At 39.9% G+C, this 23501-nt stretch overlaps 1 protein-coding gene across 1 annotated transcript in view; it reads right to left on the bottom strand.

The window, feature by feature from the left end:
- Dnajc15 (DnaJ heat shock protein family (Hsp40) member C15) overlaps positions 1–23501 on the bottom strand; it is a 39903-nt gene that overhangs the window by 1374 nt on the left and 15028 nt on the right. Inside the window, exons 3-5 of the mRNA XM_038310111.1 lie at positions 22886–22959; positions 14563–14639; positions 9731–9801 (exon numbers count right to left, since the gene is read on the bottom strand). Of these exons, the coding sequence (XP_038166039.1) occupies positions 9731–9801; positions 14563–14639; positions 22886–22959 (222 nt within the window). The remainder of the gene's footprint in view (positions 1–9730; positions 9802–14562; positions 14640–22885; positions 22960–23501) is intronic.

The following is a 23501-nucleotide window of genomic DNA, read 5'->3' as shown; positions in this document are numbered from 1 at the left end:
GATTTACAATACCTGAAAACAAAATTAAGTCAGTTCTTTTTTCAGAGCTCTTTGCAATGAATTATTTCTAATGCAAACAGCAAATTGAGGTGAATTTCAAATACAAAATCATTATGATCATAAGCAATGCTTATTTGACACATAAAAATATCCCCAAACTGCCACATTAAAGCTACACACCATAATCCTAATTTCTATTCTAGAACACTGCCACTGCTCAATGCTTGAGCTCACAAGCAATTACACTTTCTAGTTTCTGTTTTTATTTTGTACTTTTCTCTTGAGTACAAACTATCTACAGCTGAATATCGTAATGCCTCACAACTTTTGAAACACCAAAGTATTTAGACAGTATAGTTAGGAAGTGTCCCGGCTGCACTCAGGTCCCCTATTGCTCTCACCCCATCACTTTATGAAGGAAAAGGCAACCAGAGAAAATACATCAACAAATCAGCAAACATTGGGCTGCAGTACAGCCAGAAGAAACAATATTTTGTTTCTGCCTTTGAGAATGCCACTGACACTTTCATATCAAATTATGAAACATGACAAACATTTAAGGAATATACCACACAGTGACCTTGAATACACAGTGAGAATTACAAAGAAAGTTCATAATCCTATAAGTAGATTTCATGATTATCTCTAAAAATGACCTCAGAGCATGCAAGGCTTATCCTTGTCAGCTGTTTAAGTGTTTGAATTAGCAAGGAGTTAGTTGCCAGGTACTTTGTGTGCTCTAAAAAAATATTAAATTATTAAATGATTTTAGCTATAATCTTTAATTGATCAATATACATTTTAAATATTTAAATTATAAGCCACTATAGGTTCGTAAAAGAAAATGAATAAACAAACAAAATAGAGCACATACGAGTAAAAATCTTGTATTTGTGGGTTATCTAATATGGTTTATTTATTGAAAAAGCAGCAGCCCAGTAGATGTTGGTTAAAGGAGACTTTGTTTTTAAATAACATAAAGATTCCCAGCAGTAACAACAAAGCGAGTGTTGCAATGCTAGTTATAGACAGGAGAGCTGCGGTGAGGCAGAAGGCAGTGACAGACCTCATGGTGTTCTCAGTCAGGCTGTGGGACTAAACAGTGAGAGTTAGATGTTGTACGCATCTACTATCTTAAGATCAGAACATATAAAGGAAACACTGTCACAACCAAAAGGAAAAATGCACACTCCATAATTGTGGGAGGTTTAGCACGCGTCTCAATAATTCATTGAACAACTAGAGAAAGAATAAAACATCAAAATAAATACCATGATGAGCAAATGTGATTGAGCTGATGCCCACAGAACATCCCAGACAAAAGCAGAATAATACTTTAAAGCTGCAAACTTAGAATACTGAGTCTCCGCAAACTCAAAACCATCAAAATCAGCAAAGCTCTGTGGACAGTGACAAGCCGAGCTTAGAAACCAAATGTTCTGAAAATATTATACATCATTTATATATACTTCAGTTTTCTAGTAAATTCATTTGTTGTATTTTCCAACAATCACCAGAGCTAGTGAGACGGCTCAGAGGTGACGAGCTCTGGCTGCTCACCCGAGCCTCGGATCTCACCAGAGCCAGCTGTCTGTCAGCTCCAAGACACCCAATGCCTCTGGCGCTCTGCGGGCTCCTGCACTTGCATGCACATACCACAGACAGAGGGCACAAACTCGGTTCCCAGCCCCTCCCTCAGGCGGTTCCCAGCCCTCTGGAACTACAGTTCCAGGGATCTGAGGCCTCTGGCCTCCATGGACTCTTGCATTCGTGTGTATTCGTGTGTATATTCCCATATGCACACAAACACCTATACATAATTAGAAAAATCAAAAGCAATCTTTAGCTAAGGATTTGGGCTCTAGCTCAGTGGGAAATGACCAGGTTAGCATGTACAAAGTCCTGGGTTCAATCCCAACACCTTTAAAACAAAGAAAGCAGAACCAATACTGGCAATAAGCATGCTAAATCACAGATATGACAAACACAAACACTGTAAAACTGAAACAAAGATGATCTAAACAAATGATCCTGTTAAGTCAATGATAACAAAGCTATAATACATTTAACCCCAGAAAATAAGTATAGAGTAAGGGACTAGAGAAGTGGTTCTCAACCCGTGGGTCGCGACCACTTTGTGGAGTGTGGGGGTTGAACGACCCTTTCACAGGGGTCACCAAAGAGCATTGGAAAACACAGATATTTACATTATGATTCATAACGGTAGCAAAACTATAGTTATGAAATAGCCAGGATTTTATAATTCTTAATTTATGTTAAAATTAAAACTGTCAACTAGTCAAAAAGAGACATTAAATAAGAAAAAGAAAGCCTTTCACTATTAGAATAAAGCTTTTGATAATTTAAACCTGCACAGTCAATTATGACAGGGCAGTGCAAAAGCAACATAAATAACCAACCAGTGAGAGAGACACCTGGTTACTTGATTATCACAGAGTTCGCATTACAGGTGATTGGAGAAATAATGTTCTTTTCATTAAAGTAGTACTATGGTACTTAGACCGGAAATAATCAAAACTTTACCACTGTCTCAGAGCATACATAAAAACACTTTCTAAAGTATAATGTTTAAACACATCATCATGGCCTTGAGATTTTCATGACCTTGAGATAGGCAAAAACTTCTTAAGACAAAAAGTAACTGATCGAAAGTGAAAATGTTAAACGGGGCTACTTTAAAGATTTCTGCTCATGAAGTAAGAGGATAAAAACACAAGCTGCAGAGAGAGGACACTTGCGATACAAGCACTCTACCTGGAGCATTCACGAATGTTCACGAAAGTCAAAGAAAAAGACAGACAAGCTGAGTGTGCACAGTGGTGCATAGCTGTGATCTCTATACTGGGAAGTTGAGGCACGGTCAAGAGGTCATGCTTTGGTACATAAGGAATTTGAGGCCGTTTCTTAATTCAGACACCGACTGCATTGGCGACTCCACTCTGTAACACTGTCTTGATCTTGATCCTTTTATGTTTGTGCTGTCACTGTGCAGTGTGGTAACACTTCAGACCATCAGTGCTGAGCAAGCTCTGACTGAAGCCAAGGGCCGGGGACAGCCACTACCATGTACTGCCTCACTGGGCTCTCAAACTACATCTGTATTGATTTGCTCCTTATTTTTACTAGGCAATGAGACCAAACTCATAAAAATCCAGCCAGGTAACAGATTCCAGAGTTACTCTGTGCTGCCTGAGCCCGCACTCCTCCATCAGGGTCTCACACTGCATCTGAACTGTCTGTAGGACTTCCGGCTGACTGGTTTCCTGCCATCAGGACACTGGTTGTTTCTTTCTTACTTTATCCTTAATCCAACCCTGGTCTTATTTTTTATTGAGAACACTGAAAACATTTCCTTGTGATAGATCCTGTAGAGCTTGTACCTGGCTATCATTAGGTAATGATTCCTTAGAAAGTAACCACGCTAAAACTGAATCCACACCTGATGGTAAAAGACTAAATTTTTTTTCCTAAGATCAGATATAAATACAAGGATGTTCATTTTTATCACTTGCATTTATTATTTACTGGGGTTTTAAACTAAGGCATTTGGTAAGAAAAAGAAACAAAAGGCATCCATCCAGATAAGAAAATAAAATATTTCTATTAATGGATGACAACCCATCCCAAGTAACATACTATTAAAACTAATAATTTCACCAATGTTGCAGAATATAAGACCAACACACAATAATATTGCTTTCCTATACATTTGCACTGAATAATTTAAAAAAATGAAATCAAGGCAATAATTCATTGACAACAGTATCAACAAGAATAGGAAATTAGAAGTACAAAACTTATACTCTGAAAAGCACAAAACATGGATGCAATTACAGAAGATTTAAATACACGAGAAAACATCCCACACCCACAGTCAGACCGCTTACCACTTATAACAGCAAAACTCCACAAATCGCTTTACAGATTCAGACAATTCCTATCAAGACTCCTTTGTCAAAATTGAAAAGCTGATAGTAAAACTTACACGGAACTGAAAGGCACCCAGAATAGCCCAAACAATCCTGCAATAGAGAACAGGTAGGGCCAGCGCTGGACACGGTGAAAATTCCCTCAAAGCAATCATAATCAAGACAGTGTTGGACCAGCACAGGACATGACCAGAGGGCAGAGCTGAGAGGCTGCAGAGGAAAGGGTGGGCCGATTAGTCTGCTTTCTATTGCTGGAATAAACACTGTGAACAAGCAGTGTGGGGAGGACAGGGCTTATTTAGTTCACATTGTCACAGTCACAGTCCAAGGCAGGAACTCAAAGCAGGAACCTGGAGAAGAGAGGTGAGTCAGAGAGACCATGGAGGATCACTGTTTACCGGTGGCATTGAGTCCTCCCATATCACTCAATAACACCCCCCCCCCCCGCCCCGCAAAGCCCTGCAGACTGGCCTATAGGAAGATGATGGAAGTATCTTCTGAACTGAGAAGCCTCTTCTCATATGACTTTGGCTTGTACCAAGGTGGCAGAGACCTAAGCAGGAACGGGTTCTTTACGATCGTCAGTTTACTGTGATGGCGGCTCTAGGTGTCTGCTACTCCACATGCAGTACTGAAATGCACACTCTAACCCAATGAATACCAACACCTTATCTCAACAAGGTGTGTTTAAAGAAATCCTGTAGACTCAGCAGCATTGCGTGAGCAGATACTAGCTGAGTGGAGAAAGAGAAGAGGGTCATGGTAGTACTTGGGCTGTATGTAATAAAGACACTGTATGTCCTTCGTACAAATGAAGACTATATACATTTTTGGTAGTTTTTATACTAAGGAGCCCTGCAGGCTTTGAGAGAAACTATATATCCACATCAAACACTGCCAAATTCCTGTCCTATATTTATACAATTGATTCAGGAACCTAAAAGAACATTTATGTTGATTTAAGTGTAATCTTTTCTAACTCATTAATCTCCACTGATACATAAGCTTGCTCAAAATTAGCACTGTCTCCCCACATTCTTTGCTGAATTGCCACAGTATTCTTGCAGCTCATTCCATTTCCTCACAAACCTCAAAAAAAAAGTTGTCTAAGTATTTTCACTTCTAAATCAGTGCCAGCTGAAGCTGTCTATAAGGTTACAAGCCAACCTTCCTTCCTTCCTTCCTTCCTTCCTTCCTTCCTTCCTTCCTTCCTTCCTTTCCCCCCCTCCCTCCCTCCCTCCCTTCCTTCCTCCCTTCCTTCCTCTCTTTCCCTCCCTCCCTCCCTCTCTCCCTTCCTTCCTCCCTTTCTTCCTCTCTTTCCCTCCCTCCCTCCCTCCCTCCCTCCCTCCCTCCCTCCCTCCCTCCCTCTCTTCCTCCCTCCCTCCCTCCCTCTCCCCCTCCCTCCCTTCCTCCCCCTCCCTCCCTCCCTCCCTCCCTCCCTCCCCCCCCCTTCATCCTTCTTCATCTTTTTTCATTTCACTGAGACAGGGTTCCTCTGTGTAGCCCTGGCTGTCCTGGAACTCACTCTGTAGACCAGGCTGGCCCAAACTCAGAGATCTGTTTACCTATGTCTTCCAAGTGCTGTGATTAAAGGTGTGCCCCACCACCGCCTGGCACAGATTCTTCTAACATCAAAAACAAGACCTGGTGTGCCCCCTTGCCCAGCCTCAGCCTCCTGGTCCCACAGCAGCACTCCGCTCAGTGAGTTTCTTAGATGGACTCCTGTCTCATCTTCTATTACATTATTTTTTTCCCTCCATCTCTTTGTCTGGATTTCCCTTTTTTAGTTTGTAAATATTTGAGTTGCTTACACCTGGACACCACGTCTCTCCCCTCTATCTGGACACATATTTCACTTTCTATGATTTTTTACTTGGTACTAATTTTGTAGTGCTGGGAATTGAATCTAGAGGTTTGGTACATACTACAGAAGTGCTCCACTACTGAGCTATATCTCAACCCACCCCCACACAAAAACAACAAAAACCAACCAACCCAAAAAAAAAAAAAAAAAAAAAAACCAAAAACCCAAGACAAAGTCTTCTAAGGCAGCCAGCCTGGCCTTGAACTTGCTCTGGGGTAGCTGGAGTATGGTTTTAGATTCCAAATGCAATTAATCTTAAGAAACCACCACTGCTGAATTCTGGTTCAGTGGTGACCAAGAGTCTCCCCAGGTGCCCTGAAAACAACTGCTCTTTCCTTTCCCGACTACCTATGTGTGTAAAGTCATATTTCCTTTATTTACTTAAACAAAAGTACATATGATAAGAAAATGAACACGAGGCTGACATAAGAATGTGTGTAGTTTTTACTATGCCAGAGTAGAAATACAATTACATTTTAACACTATGATTGTAAAAAAATATGTAAACACACACGTTACAAGAATCATACTGCTTCTATTAGCACACATTTTAAAATGATTAAAAACATAAATTTAGATTGAAGAGAAAAGAAACTAATTTCAGGAGGTGAGTTCTATAAAGTCCCTGAGTTTGATCCTAAAACAAATGGAGTATTTTCTATAGACTCAACAGTGCTTAACTATTATAATGTGCACTTAGTTAAAAATGTTGAGCATGTTTTCACCTTAAACTATCTCTCCTTTTACTTAGCTCTCTTTCAAGTTTTTTTCTTTCTTTATTTCTTTAAGACAGGCTTCTCTACATATCTCTGGCTGTCCTGGAACTTGCTTTGTAGACCAGGTCAGCCTTGCCACTGTCTGGATTTCTTTCAAGTTTTTTTTTCCTCCCTAGATTATCTGAGAAAGAGATATCAAAACTGAAAGACAAATCTACTCTAGCAGATGCAAAAACATGACAACCACCATGCCTAGACCCAGCTAAGCAACGTCCCTATGAAGGGACCCAAAACTAAAGAGATGGTAGAAATGCCCGAGGGGGGAAAAAGTAACTGAAGAACACAGTAGACCTGGGAAAGAAACTGCCATATTGAACACAGCAATGCAGCAAACTCTTAGAACTAACACAGGAAAAGAAAAAGAAATACCAATAACCTATCAAAACAAAGCAGCACCTAGCAAATTGACTGGAAAGACCAAATCCCTTTCTATAGTAATCGTAAATGTACATGGCCTCGACTCACTTAAAAAGACACAGAGGAATGGACCAGATTGAAAAACAAAAACAAGACCAACTATATGCTGTCTCCAAGAAACACACTTAAGAAGGAAAGATACCCCAAAACTCAACATCAAAGGATAGAAAACAAGCTTCAGCAACTGGAAATCAAAGGAAGCAGGCATAGCTATCTTTATACAAGATAAATCAACACTAATCAGAAGAGATAAAGGGGACATTACATGTTTAAAAAGGGAATCATTCATCCAGATATAATTGTAAACATTTATGCACCAAATACCGGAGCCTCTAATTTCATAAGACAAACACTTAAGAGGCAAAAAAGGCCACATACATCTGGGCTAACACAGTATTAGAAGATCTCATTTTAAAAAAAGAACAAAGACACTTCAGAGTCAAATATACTATGGATCAACTGAACTTAGAAAAACTATAGAAACTATAGAAATATGTAGACACTAAACAATACAGTTTTTGAAATGAACAGATGGTCATTCAAGAAATCAAAGAAGAAATTTTAAAAATTCCTAGAGACAAGTAAGAACACAACCTATCAGAAGCTCTGGTTTACAGCCAGGGCAACTGAGGTAAGATTAAAGTGTTCACACCAGAAAGTCCGAGATGCGAGTTCACATCCTTACACATCCTAAATACCAAATTCCTTAGCTCCTTTTACTTCTTTTTCTCTTCAAATGTGGCTTACTTTATCGTTTTATTACTATGATAAAATACTCAACAAAAACAGCTCAAAGGAAAAAAAGGGTTTATCTCACAGTCAGGGCAGGTCAAGGCCAAAGGATCTGGAGGCAACTGGTCACAAGGATGCGCAACTGGGAATGCTAGTGCTCAGCCAGCAGGCTGTATACAACCCAGAAGTCTTTGCTCAGGGAATGGTTCCATCCATAGTGGGTGGGTCTTTCTACCTCAGTGAATGTAATAAGATCATCCCCACAGGCACAACTATAGGCTTGTCCCCTTTGACAATTAACAGCAACCAAACAGCTGGTCCACGGACAGGATTTAGGAAGTCCATGAGCTTAGGAAACTCCAGATGTTTCAAACTGAACAAATGAACAATTCTATGGGGGTGGGTGGTTGGGGGAATCTACAGCACCTTTAAAGGTTACAAAATCTGAAAAGACTGAGAGATCTTTCTTAAACATGTCATCTGAAGAGAAATACAGAGAATAATTTCTTCCTTCATAGGTATAAAATAGGATCACATAAAGTTTCATAAGAAAAAAGGACTTTAGAATAAATCCCTTCATGTTACACATGATAAAACTGAAATCTGGAGAAATTACGGGAACGTTAAAGCTACAATGCTAGCAGAAAATACTAACTTCCTGCCTGCGTGGCTCATCCTTTCTCTCTGTTACTCCACAAAACCAGATAGAAAGGTACTGGTAAGCATACTGGCATTAAAAGTTTGATATATAGTATTTCATAAATATACTATCTAAGAAGAAATCAAGTCATTATTTTGGGCACTACTAGGCTCCAATATATGCAAACATTTTAATTGTTATGTAAATCAACACATTCTCTTGGATACATCTTACAACTTGCTTCCTTCCGTCATGGTAGAAAAGACCAATAACTTGTCAATCATCTGACAGACAGAAGTGATTAATACTATTGCAATCAATCAGAGCCAAGAGCATATACTTGACCCAGAGGGGGCAGAGGACATTTATGAGAGAAAGCACTTCAAGGAGGCACTCAAACACATTTCTCGCTCAGTCAATTGCCCTGAAAGCACACAATAAAGAGCAAATTAGTTGAGTGGATCTTCCAGTAACTGCTGAAGCTCTTTAACATTTTTAAGCAAACCCTCTTTATTCTCTTGTTTATTCATACTAAAGAACAGCAAGTACAAAGCCAATGACGATAATGCTCAGCGAAAAAAATTTGTATAGTAAGTAATTAAGTTAAGAAAGCTGAAAAAAGAACGCTTTATTTTGGTGTCAAAATGAATAGGAATCCAAAATTTGTTTTTATTTTTTTCCAAAATAATTACAAAACTGAAAGTCTATAAATAGGACTCTAAGAAAGCCTTCACTTTCCTGCCCCCTTGACTTCTGAAACACAGTGCGAGTTTCTCCCATCTGCTGTTTTACAGCGGAGACAGTAATGAGCATATGGGGCTTTCTCTATCAAGCAGCTGTAGTGTAGTTAAAGTTATAATAATTGTCTTTCTGTAAGATAAATTTACATTAAAAACCTGGCCAGTGAGAAATAAATAGCTCAGCCACAGAGCCCTCTTACACAAATCTAAAGATCCACAACCTCCATGACAAATTACAGAGATGCAGAGGAGATCCCTGAATCTTATGCCTTTATCTTTAAGGCTTAGGAGATAGAAGAGATGATACGCAAATCAGTTTATTCCAGCCCACAGGCCCATTGTGTTTTCTTCTTGATCAAAATGTGGGAACATTAGTGAGTTTACATACTCACCACTAAAGCTAGCATTGGAGTTCTTCAAAGTTAACAGCTCAGATCCACTATTCCCATTGAGTCGCTCAACTCTGAACCACAAGCCCACCTGCTTATGAGGAAAATCTCAAACCATGAGACACATAGCTCCCCCTGCAGCTATGCATGACTGACCTGAGCTTGAGCAAACTGAAAGGAACCCACAGCACATCTGATCGTAGAAATGGAGCTACTACCTACCTCGGTCTGGATGGTTCAACCTCATCATTCTATTGTATGCTGCTTGAATCTTGGCCTTGCCAGCAGATTGACTGCAAAAAAATTAATAAATAATGCAAATGAAGATTATAAATTAATGATTTATAAGGGTTTCAAGAAATTAAAACCAATGAGAATTTCACCATCTTGTGGACAAATATAAAATTACAAGCTTTACGCTTAATTCTACTGACCAGTAAAATAACATGATGACTCAATTCTGTTTTGTATTTTCCTTCAGTATTTTGTAACATCTAGCCTCATTTTCAGTTTGAAAAAGTAAATAACTACAAGACTGGCTGGAGATTTAGCTCCATCATAGAATCCTTATCTGGCAGCCATGAGACCCTGGCTTTAGTGGCCAGCACCAAAACCAACACAAAACCACCATAGCGAACAGCACCCACACGCAGGCCGGGAGAGTCGCTATACACTCAACTACAAGGATTGGAAGCCTATGCTTCTAAAGTCATTTTGGAGGAAGGTGACATATGCCATCAAGGTATTTGGGTTCCAGAACAAGCCTGCTAGCTTTTGAGATCAGTCTTGCTGTAGGGTAGGTACCAGGTCTTAATCTTGTGCTCGGGTCCCTCACTGGAGGGTGAGCGCATCCTTTCAGAGCAAGGGTGCTGCCAAGTGCCAGGACAATGCCCAGCATGGCAGTGTGTTCTAGAACAGGTGCTGTCTTTTAGTCCCCGAAACAAGCGATCTCAAAACTCCATATAGTTCATCGTGTATCTAGCTTTGTAAGAAACCTGTGGCCAAGTTTGGCAGTAGAACCTGCAACGTCAGTGAAAATTAAAGGAGATAATTAAAATAAACATAAAATTACTATGGCAAAACAAAATAAATCTTCAGAATTGCCAGAATTGCAAGTGTTTAGTCCATTTTCTGAGCACCGACAGTAGAAACTACCGTATCTAACTAACAGCCGTCATATTTAGTGACTTAGCTTTACCAGGCTTCAAATGGGTAACTTTCCAGCTAGATTACAGTATGAGGGTAGCTGTGAAGGGGTGAACCTGTGTTAGTAGGAGGCATGCAATTTTAGTTATTCAGGTCTAAGTTCAAAAGCCCTAATTCTACTGCTCTTCAGTTATGAGTTTGTCTTGCCTCATTTCGACTCTCTGAGTTATCTTCTCATATGTAACATACATACAATAAAGCCTATCTACAAGGATTTCTCTAAAGAGTGAAGGATATTTATGAAAACACAGTGTGTGTGTGGGGGGGTATGTACTTATAAAGAACCGAATGGAAACCATCTAACATCTTTCGACTGACTCAGAGTCACCAGCCTGAGAAGGCACTGAGTGCACCTCTGAGAGTCCGCAGGGGTCGACTCATCTTTCTAAGGGGCCCAGAACGCTGCTTAGGATTCCTCCTCCTATTTCAGCAACACCTCCCATGATCAGGTGTCAACCTTTGATTCTGTTAGTATTCCCATTTCTAGTAGTTTCTTGGCAATGATTACCACTAACCTCCTGCAGGTAAATAACACATTGCCACACATGTTAATACATCCTATGAAGGGCCTGAAATAGTGACTTATGCCTACACTTCTAGCATTCAGGAGGCTGAGACAAAAAGATCTTAAGCTCAAAAGGCTATGCAATAAGACTGTCTCAAAAGACAGGTGCCCCTGTGAGGGAAAATTATTACTGGCTAAATGAACACACAACCATTCTTCCATAAATAAACTTGGCAAGTTCCTTTATGTGAGGACCTGAGAATACTTCTTTTGGTTGTTTACAAAAGCCTTATGTGGGAACATTTTTAAAGTCAACTTTTAGGTGGCTCTCAAATAGATACTGTTTAATTTCAAAGGGTGACAATCAGATATTCACAAGAGCTAAGGACACTACTTGATTTAATTGCGTAGGAAATGAAAACCACATCACTCTGAAAACCAGTACAAGTCCACTTCCTGTGCTGACATACACTGACCCCTTCTGCGTGAGGCGCTCTCCAGCACCTCTAGTCACGCTGTCTGCAGTTCTGGATGCTTGACATGCACATGTAAATGACCTACAGCACAGTCTACAACCTGTACCATAAGACACTGTATCAGACAGAGTATGCAGTGGGTGCTTGATTGTATAGCACCCCCCCAAAATAATAACCACAAACCCCCAAAATCCCAAACCAAGACCAACAATCACAAGTAAACTCCTTAGAAGAACAAAGACTGTAGCCTAGTAAATACCAATGTTTTAAAAATCTATTAATTATAAAATTTAGAAACCTATAAAAAGAGCTTCACAAAACTGTACTACAGAAAGCTAATCACTAAATAATGGATAGCAATTTAGAAAAACACAAATTTCTGTTGTATATATTTGAAGAAACACGGTATGTTGGTTTTTACTCTGGATAACAAGTTTTAATTGAACACATGACACAAAGTATGAATGCTACTTCAGTTACAATATGCTTGAAAATCAATTACATTGCATTTTTTTAAAAAAGTAACTCTTTTCTAGACAAAACCTGAAGTTTTGTGTCCACTGAGGTCTGCCACCCATCAGACTAGATTAAAGTGCAAACACATGGAAGCAAAGTTCATGCACACAAATATGGCAACTGAAAGCCACTGCCTTTAAAGACAGTTATCTCAGGGGTGAGCATTGAAGAGGAGGGAGAATTCTCATTTACATAACTTTATTCCCTTTTTGGTTTTACTACATTAAAACTCTTAGTCCTTGCTACATTTTAATGATTTCTTTGTTGCCCAGACAAAGTGTTCCCTTGAATATGTTTGATTGGCAGGAGAAGGGAGGCTGGCGTGGGTGGGAGAAATAAGGTGTGTGGAACTGAATGACATTCTCAAGTCTGTAGTAAACTGAGCCAATGAGTTTAAGGAAAATAATACCTGAGTAATACTAAGCAAGGAATAGTTAGATAACTAACATGGTCCCTTTGCTTAATTCTATCCACTACTTTCTCTAACAAGAAAAACTCCCATCTCTTAGATTTAAATAAAGCACTAAGCTAAGCTCCAGTATTTAAAAATTATTAGGTATTTATTATTTATATCCATGTATCTGTGTGTGTGTGTGTGTGTGTGTGTGTGTGTGTGTGTGTGTGTGTGTGTGTAGGTGAGTGCGCACGCAACACAGTATGCATAAAGAGGTCAGGGGACAACTTTTGGGAGTGAGTTCATGTTGAGTCCAGGTCAAATTGGATTGCACTACACTCAGGTCATAGGGCTTGGTGGCAGTGGCAGGCACCTTTATTGGTTAAACTACCTAGAGAGTCCACAGTTCTTTTATAGTTCTTTTATTTATTTATCTGTTTAAAGCAGGTCATAAAAATGTTTGGGCTTAAAGGTTATATGGAGCTACAAGACATTTTTTTTGTCACTATAGCATTTTAACTTTTCTGCTTAATCATACTCATTAAGTCACCAGAAAGTCTGCAGTGGATGACACACTGTAACAACTCCGTGTGTGCAGTGGATGACCCACTGTATCCACTCTGTGTGCAGAGTGGATGACACACTGTAACAACTCTGTGTGCAGTGGATGACACACTGCAACAACTCTGTGTGTGCAGTGGATGACCCACTGTATCCACTCTGTGTGTGCATGGATGACACACTGTAACAACTCTGTGTGTGCAGTGGATGACACACTGTAACAACTCCGTGTGTGCAGTGGATGACCCACTGTATCCACTCTGTGTGTGCAGTGGATGACACACTGTATCCACTCTGTGTGTGCATGGATGACACACTGTAACAACTCTGTGTGTGCAGCGGATGACACACTGTAACAACTCTGTGTGCAGTGGATGACACACTGCAAAAACTGTGTGCAGTGGATGACACACTGCAACAACTCTGCATGTAGTGGACAATACACGGTAACCAACTCACTTTGTGTACAGTAGATGATATACTGTAACCCGTTCTGTGTACAGTGGACAACTCTAACCCTGAAATTTGGAATGTGGAAGATTATGAGTTCAAGGCCAGCCTAGGTTACAAAATTTACAAAACTCTAACAACTGGGGACATGGGTTAGTGGTATAATGCCTAACAAGCATATTCAGGGCCTTACTTAGGTTTAATTCCTAGCACTGCAAAAACCAAAAACAAACAACAACAAAAACCCTTGAGAATATGGAACAATAAGAAAGACAAATGAATACAGATTCTGGAAAATTTATAATAGAAGAACACAATCCTGACATTAATGTTAACGGTAACCAAACAATATCACTAGTTCTTTCCCATAGTGTCCAATAATAGATAGTCAATGAACAGTAAAATAATATATGGTATATATCAAACTGCAAAAGTAGAAAAGAAATAGTTAAAGATATAATTAAATAATTAAAGATATGCATCAAATTTCAAAACTGGTCCAGAGAGAAATCAGTTTCACAATGGGTAGACTTGGATCTAGGACTCCTTGTTAAAGAGCAAAGAGCATACATAACTTTAATTAATCCAATCCAGAGCTCAGCTTTTATTGTTTTTTTTTTAATTTATTTTTTTTAAGTTTTTCAAGACAAGGTTTCTCTGCAGCTTTGGAGCTTATCTTGGAGCTAGCTTTTGTAGACCAGGTTGGCCTCAAACTCACAGAGATCCACCTGCCTCTGCTTCTGCCTCGTGAGTGTTTGGATTAAAGGTGTGCGTCACCAATGCCTGGCCAGACCTCAATTTTTTAAAAGGCAAAAAAAAAAGTGCTATGTCTCTTCTGGATTTTATTTTTAAATTTTAAATATAAGCACAAACTTACTGTAATCCCTCCTCTCCAATTTTCAAGACAATCTTTGCCACAAAACAAAAATACTTATGCAGCACTTACCTTACATCTAAAATAAGACTTGCTTCTCGCCTACTCATTTTCGGCTCAAATCCTCCTTTATAGTAGGATGAAAGGCTCTGCACAGGAAAGTAAGGGCAAAAAATAATTAGTTCCATGCACGGGGTAGCATGACCTCAATCCCCTCACATTGTTACAGTAAGAGCAATGCATTTTATTAGAAATCAACTTGAAATTGCGGGGAATGCACTACACAACGATCCTTTTATGAAACTCCAACCAAGATGAGTGTAAAAAACATTAACCATGTTTTCAACTTTACAATGCATTCGTTTTTCTCCACTGAGATATAACTGAAGGACAGAGATCAGCACAATGTCAACACTCTCCCCCAGCACTGACGTGCTTTTCTCACTGGGTAGCCTTGACCAAGTCTCTTATGGCAGGGACCTGTTTGCCTTTGTCCTGGCTGGCAGAGAAAGAAGAACATGTGATGTTAACAGACAGGAGAGCCCAGAGAGGCTGGGAAGCTGCATGAGATGGCCACGGTGGCTACGGAGTGTGAGCTAGGAAGCTAGGAATCTTACGAAGCAATGGGAGCAGATTGTGAAAGGCCTGGTTAGTGATGGGAAGAGGTTTCTATTCTAAGTGGAATGAGAAAGTCTGGCTTTGTTATGGAAGGATTGGTTTGAGTTTGAAGAGTAGAAAAGAGGCTAGAAGAGACCAGTTAAAGAGCAGGGCTATAAACCACCAAAGCAGGCGCTGGGGGTGTGGACACAATCACATTTTCATGTATTTTGAGAGCAATCGTTTGCTTGGTGGACTAATACGGGATATGAGAAAAAGAGGAGTTACAAATGATGCAGAAGACAAGTTCCGCGCTGTCCAGAATCCTCCTCAGGACCGTTGAGCAGCGGGGCAGCCTGGACCTGAAAGACTGGTTGAGGTGCTAAGCGCCACAGCTCTCCAAGGTCAGGTCTTGGGTGCCCCTACACTGACTTAATCTCATAGCCTCTTCTCACCACAGGAACCATGGTATCCATGAGGCCAGGTTTGTTAAGACTGCGCTACGACCTAACTGGCTTCTCTACCCTTGTCTTTCTTGGAAGGATGCTGAATCACAGACTGTTCCCTACACTTGCAGCTTGCCAATGTTTGCCCAAGTTTGCTTTTCAGAGAACCTACGCCATGTAAATGGCTTTACAACTTTTGGCCTAGAACTGCCAAACTGCTGTCTAATGGCTAAAAGGAGGAACAGTTATCAGTTGTGGGAAATAGATACGATGAGGATGGTTTTCAATATATTAAACTTAAAGCGTCTATCAAATTTTGAGGTGGAAAAGCAGTTCAATCTAGAGAAAGTCCCTGAGACTCCTCAGTGGGGAGGTTGCTTAGTGAAGTCAGACTGAGCAAGATGGCCTCAGGAGAGCAAGTACACAGACTGAGCCCGAGTCTGCAACAGACGTGAAACTGTAGAGGAGAGGAGGGTGAGTAAAGAGCTCCTGAGGACCGCGCTGACACGGGAAGAAAGCCGCAAGTGAAAGCGAGGAAGTGAAAATGGTCTCAAACGTTTCTGGTGGGTAAAAGAAAATGCGATCTGAGAATTGACCCCAGAAATTAGCAAAGAGAAGGTCGAAGGAGAGGCAGGACTGAAAGTTCCATCCCTGCCACCCTGGGCTGAATAGAGACCTATCTCAAGAAACAGAAGCAAGTGAAACAAACTGAATCCACCAGTTATGGTGGTGCACAGCTGAGATCAAAGCACTTGGAAGGAGGAGACGGGAGAAGCACACACATCCACAAATCACAGCTCCCTCAGGCTACACAACAACATCCTGCCTCAAAGGGAGAAAAACAAGAAATCAAAAAAGAGAGAGCAAGAAATCAGGAGACAGCAAGGAAAAGCAATTCTCTTTCAGGAGCTCTAAAGGAGGTGTATGAACTCTGCCTTTGGAGAGAAACACGGCATATATGATTAAGCTAATACACAGTTCTAGGCAGAAGTCACATTTTCATACAGAGCAAAGAAGTAACTATAATCACTGACTATAGTATCAGGGATTGCTTCCAGAACTGAATGTATTGGGATTCTTAGGTGGACAAGTCTGTTATATAAAACGGCAATGTAGTATCTGCAAATAAGCTGCCCTCATCCTCCTATAATCACTAAAACAATGTAAATGTTATGCAAATAAAGAGTGGCTGTGCTGGATTTAAGGAATGATGGCAAGAAAAGAGGTGTAACACTGGCTGAGTACAGATGCAGTTCCCCTCTCTGGTGGCCATCTGCCCTAAGCACACATGTTAAGGGCTGTCTTTTAGCAGACACCGATGCACTAACTTCACAGGGCCATGAGGAAGAACTATTCCAAGTGTCATGCCATGTCTAACCCACTACAGAAACAGAACACACAGAGACTGTTACAGAAGACGGGAGTATCCTAGAGCCAGAGCTGGAGAAAAATGGGTACTTAATAGAGGAAGGCCAGATGGTCTTACAGGCTCTCCTAGTAGACCAAAATCTTTCCTAGAGGCAAACCTTATCCTGAAATGAAAGATGGTTATTTGAGTTGATTATGGCAGTCATTTCTACAGCAGTTTGTTCTGATTTTGGTCTTAATTCAAGCTTAAGGCTGATACAGGTTTTTCTTTACAAAAAAAAAAAAAAGACTTTATTCAGCATAAGATAATTTTATGTCCCCCAAACTGTCGCTCCCTCTATAGTCACAAGTCACTAACCTTAAAAGCATCTATGCTACTTTTATTTTTCACTATGCAGAAAAGTCTCCTGGAAATTCAGCATCTATAAGACCTTCATGCCCTGCAACAGTCTTTACTACAAATAAGTAAACATCTTCATAGAAAACCATCACACCTCTCTAACAGAACATTGCTTTGCACGTAGAAAAGTAACACATGATCAACACACAGAAAAACAGACAAGAGAAAATGGAAGCTTGTATTGTTCAACTAAAATACAGGCGCATTTCTTCAGAGAAAATCTTGCCTTCATATATTGCAATCCATTCTCTGAAAATGCTATAATTCAAAGGAAACATCCAGATCCATAAATACAATTGTAGTTTGAAAGAAAGTGGCCCCCAAAGGGAGTGGCACTATGAGGAGGTGTGGTCTTGCTGGAGGAAGTGTGTCATGGTGCAGGCAGGTTTTGAGGTTTCATAAATGCTCAAGTCATACCCAGTGAGACAGACCACTTGCTGTTGCCTGCAAGATGTAGGACTCTCAGCTCCTTCTCAACTACCATGTCTGCCTGCCATGTCCCATCATGATGATAATGGACTGAACCCGGGAACTGTAAGCAAGCCACCACAATTACATGTTTTCCTTCTAAGAGCTGCCGTGTGCCATGGTATGTATCTCTCCACAGCAATAGAAACACTCAGACAATGCTATTACTACAAGTAATAATTATGTCATTGAGAATGAAGAGATGATACTGTCTACCGAAAACACCCTGGAATGTACAAATTATTATTTTGTACTATCCTATCCAGAAGCACACACAAGCAACAACAAGAATAACATTAATTTCTTTCTAAAATTAGTAATAAACTATAATGTCATCTTATCATAGGAGGGCTAAAATAAATCAAACAAATCTTCAGTACCTATTTTAGTCGGTAACATGAACAATCCTCCAGAAAACCAGGTAAGAATGATTATCATTCACAGTGTTAGGTGAGGAAATAAACTTCATAGAAGCGATTAATAACGACCTACCTGAGTCAGAGAGTCACAGAAGGATGGCTTCAAGTAAAAGACAAATTTACAAACAAAATTAAAAGCCTTTAAGAAGATAAATGATTCAGGACTCTTTCAATCCTAAATTAGAAGTAATTAGGCAATTGTTGAACCAATTAGTATTCATTTATACATTTTAAATAGCAAACAAAGGGGCACTAGTTCAAAAATAACAGAATGGATTATAAAGGTTTTTTTGTCTCTCAAAGTGCCTTACAAGTGAGAAAGTAAATATTTTAATAAGAGAAAGCCATAACAGATATGAAAATAAGAAATAAGTAGTTAGCTAAAACGTTTAAATAAATATTGTTATCTAAAACTATGAAAGACTGAATATACAAAAGAACCATTACAGCAACTCCAAATATCAGGAAAGACAAAAGAAAAATAAAAACACTAGGAAAGAATAAAGTCTCCCCAGAAAACTTCTCTATAATTTTCTAAATCAGAACCCAAGGGTCAAAGCCTGGGCCTTTCCCCTTTGACTAAGAAAACAACTGCATTACCATGAAGAAGAAATAAAAATGACTTCTTAGAAAGGACAATTTTCCCTCATAGCACCCCCCCCCACACACACACACAATGGCTAAGAGTTAAGAACACACCTGTTCCTGCAGAGCAGAGCTCACACCTGCCTGGAAATCCAGTCCTAGGGGACCCAATACGCATTCCTTAGGTCCCTGCACTCATATGTGGACAAACCCACACACATACACATAATTAGAAATAAAATCAATTTTCAAACATTTCCCTTGTCAAAAATTCAGACGAACTGTTTTAAAGAATGGCCATAGCTAACTACCAGCCTGGTGAATCTGCAAAACGAACGGACTGAGGAAGAACTGCAGATCGCAGAAGAGAGTCAGGAGCAAAAGTGAGATGGAATAGCTAGACACTACAGGACAGATGCAGACACCCAGCATCTTTCTAATGCGAAATCCTAGAAAGAGAGACTCAACAGAGGGAGGAAATAATCAAGCAAAACATAGAACTATGAAAGAATAAAAGAGAATCTTCCAGGAAGTTACAGTTCATTAAGAATCCTTGTGAAATAGTAAGTTATCAATAATTAAAGAAAATAAACAAACTAATTGAAACTCCAAATCAATGAAAGGAAACTATAGAACAGGTTGCCCGGGTGTAAAAATCAGGTTACCAGTAGAAACTCTGGCCGTGACCACGTTGGGACAAGGAAGGGAAGGCAATGAAGTTGAGTCCCAGCAGGGCATCTGCCTCTGTTATGCTGGGACCATTAGATTTCAAGCAGCAAGTAGTCACAACTAATAACTGACAATAATCGTGAGGGCAACACAATTAGCACAAACACAGTGAAGACATTCACCATCCATGTAGAGTCACTCCAGTCAGTATTCCAACATGACCAAGAGGAATGGGACTTAAGAACAGACAGGAAAACTCGAATAAAGTCGAGCATACAGAACAGTAAACCAAAAGCCACGGACCTGGTGGACACTGACCTGTGATCGAGATAGTTAGTGGGAAACAGCTACACTTCCTATTCTTTTAGTAACCCAATTTGGTTTAAAAATTAATACCTATCAAATCCTGTAACACCGCAGTTATGAAGTGTGGCATCTGGGACTCAGTGTGAAGAGAAGCTATGCACATACTTCATGTTTCAGTTTCTCTGGAGTGGTGAATATGTAACACGTTATTCCTGAAGATGACTATGATTAAGATATTCTAAACTGTTTCCCTACAAACTATAATCACATTTTGTTTAAAAAAGAAAAAGATTTTTAAAAAGTCGTCACAAGGAAAATGGTGGCACATCAACCACTTCCCTCTCCTTGAGAAGTCTTGCAGCATGCCCTTACCAGCTAGCCTGCCCTGCGGTAGGCCTCCACTGAGCAGCGCAGTGCTGAAAATATCCTCAATGCCCCTTTCTCTTCTTTGCAACATTAAGTAATCCAGTGCTCCATAAAGCTTAAAGGTTTTCTCTCTTTATGTGTCCATATATTTACAGATGATCCCCACAGCACAAGCAAGAAAATTCCTAGATCTGTTTCCGGTTACAAGCGACACAGATGGAAGGACAGAGACAACACCCAGCACTCCATGAAGCCCGTCACAATGCCCATCACGCTCACTCGCTTTCCCTCTCAACCCTCAGAGCTCTGGCTCGCTCTGGTCTACACTCTGAGCAGCTGCCGGGACAAAGGATAACCTAAAAACACATGCCACAGTGTCCTTCCTTTCCCCTGTTCAAAATCTTCCAAACTCAAAAAAAAAAAAAAAAGACCTGAGAGATGCTGTCGTGGTCGATAGCCCTAAGAGACCTGGGCCCGAGCTGGTTTCTCTTCAGATGTCACTGGAATTACCCTGATGCTCTGCTTACTCCACCTTGGGGCCTCTCAGTGTCCCTACTGCCCAGAACACTCTTCTTTCTGATGCTCATATGGTCCGTGTCTGCATCTCCTAAAAGGCTTTGCCTGGCCTAGATAAGACGAAGGTCCTTCTCTTCTAGCATTCTTGTTTCCTACCCTGGTAGGCATTGGTTAATGATACTTGATAATTTTAAAAATAACACACCTTCATGTTTTAAATTGCTTGTCTGTACAAAAATGTAAAATGTAAGCTCCTAGAGAAAAGGATGTTTGGTCTGTGAGTACATTCCACTGCTTACAATATCTGCCATGAAGCAGGCACACAGTGAATACTAACTGAACAAGAGCTGAATATTTACCCATCAATATGGTAGTCAAATTGAACATAAATGGGAAACAGAAAACACACCTATCCTCTGTAATCAGACATACATTCACAGATCTTAGAAACTCGTTTACAGTTCTTTTGAACATGGGCTGAATTACTTGTCATCTTTTGGAAGGGCTGTCATTAACTAAGCCCCATGGGCCTGTAATGTCTTTGCTAAAACAAGGCACTCATTCTCAGACTTCTACAAACCAAGATGATCTTGTCCAGATCTGCTTCTGTTTTCCAAAAGTCACTGCTTACACTACAGGGACTTGGTGAGTCTTCATTGTATATTCTTCTGCGATTGCAAACTACAATTCATATTGAAGCTTTTTAAAAAATTATTTTTACTCATCAATTTTTTTCCTGTGCATTGTTGTTGTGTCTGTGTGAGGGTGTTGGATCCCCTGGAACTGGAGCCACAAACAGTTGTGAGCTGCCATGTGGGTGCTGAGAATTGAACCCAAATCATCTGGAAGAGCAGCCAGTGCTCTTAACTGCTGAGCCATCTCTCCAGCTCCCAACACACACTGTAGCCTTTTAATATCTATTTTCATTCATTCTGCATTTCTCTTAAATTTATAAGAATATCTAGAATTCTGCTAAAATGAACGTGTATAGCTATAGTTGTTTTTTTTTTTCTTTTGAGGGCCCATTACCTAGCTCCCAAATAAATACATGGAGGTTTATTCTTACTTATGAATGCCCAGCCTTAGCTTGTCTTTTTTTCTAGCCAGCTTTTCTTAACTTAAGAACACTTAAATTATTCCATCTACCTTTTACCTCTGGGATTTTACCTTTCTCTATTTTATATATCTTTCTTTACTTCTTACTCTGTCTGGCTATGTGGCTGGCCCCTGGTGTCCTCCTTTCCTTCTCCTCCCTTCTTTTCTCACTCCTCTTCTCTCTCATCCTTATTTATTTCTTCTGCCTGGCAGCCCTACCTATTCCTTTCCTGCCTAGTTATTGGCCTGAAGTTCAGCGAGACCAATCAGGTGTTTTAGGCAGGCAAAATAATATAGCTTCACAGAGTTAAACAAAAGCAATACAAAAGAATGCAACACATCTTTGTATCATTAAACAAATGTTCCACAGCATAAATGAATGTAACATATCTATAAAAAAATATTCACAACTTATAGCCTTATAGGATTTCATGGTGGAGTTTGCAGGGTTCGGTTTGAGATAGTCAGGTGCAGTGATACAGGGGACTAGTTTCAAATTTCAAGCTGAGATACATGAGCTGAGCACAAGCTCTACTAGGGCAGAAGCTCTGTGTGTTTTACTCAGTTGGTGTTCTAATCTCCTGGCACAGGGATTGGTACATGGTGTACACGCACTCACTAAATATTTACTGAGTAAATAATGTTAGTTAGAAGGGAAAAATAAGACAGGTATGGTGTCACATGCCTGTAATCTAAATACTTGCTATAAGAAGCTGGAGGACCAAGAGAGTTCAAAGTCTAAATAGTAAGAAAAAAAACAAAAACCCAAAGAGGCTAGGTGCGATGGTGCATGTCCATAGCCAGCCACATGGGAGATGGGAGCAAGAGGAGCAAAGAGCTCAGACCAGTTCAGGATACACAAGGCCCTGCTTCAAAACAACAGAACAGATTCCAAGTCACCTAGCGGTCAGTCCAATACCAGCTAGAGTATAAGAGTCGTCAAAACCGGAAATAGAAGTCCATGCATAAAGATCTTATGACTAAGCAACTGAAACTAAATCCATAGACTAGACAGACTCACAAATGATGTGAGGAGGTGAATTTCTACTCCCCCCGCTCCCCAACTTCTAGGCGGGAAGCCTAAGACATGCTCTGAGTTGCTTTCAAGTACGAAGAACAAACATCCAAGCACTTTCTAATTACAGCCCCAGTTAACTTACCGGTGACGAAATCTTCCTTGCTGTTTCGGTGATTACTTGTTGTAGAGGCTTCCAGATTTGAAGTGTATAGCGACCTAAACAGTAAATGGAATACATACTAATATATTTCTCATAATCAATGTCAATCATTACTTTTAAGGTGTTTGTCATGCATCATTTATTAATACGAATGCTATTTCAAATTTTATTAGAAATATTTTTCAAACTCTAATTTACTAAGTAGACAGACAGACTTTGACTTTAATATTATCATAGCCAATACATGTCCCAAGTTCTAGTTCATGCTAATAAAATTAGAAATTTTCAGTGTTTATAGGCATACATGTATATTTTTTACTTATACAATCTTACAGAATACAATAACATCTCAATACTCTTTTCATAATAAACTGACTAGAACAAGACATGGCTGATAATACTCATGATACCAAATGATTAATTAAATTATATTACCATTTATGATGGTAATCACACTAAAATATATAGAAAACAAACGCTTTTTTTTCCCTCGGAGACAGGGTTTCTCTGTAGATTTGGAGCCTGTCCTGGAACTAGCTCTTGTAGACCAAACTGGCCTCGAACTCACAGAGATCCACTTGCCTCTGTCTCCTAAGTA

The sequence above is a fragment of the Arvicola amphibius genome, chromosome 13, assembly GCF_903992535.2.
Source record: "Arvicola amphibius chromosome 13, mArvAmp1.2, whole genome shotgun sequence".
Classification (NCBI taxonomy): Eukaryota; Metazoa; Chordata; class Mammalia; order Rodentia; family Cricetidae; genus Arvicola; species Arvicola amphibius.
This window is presented reverse-complemented; position numbering and strand designations above follow the sequence as displayed.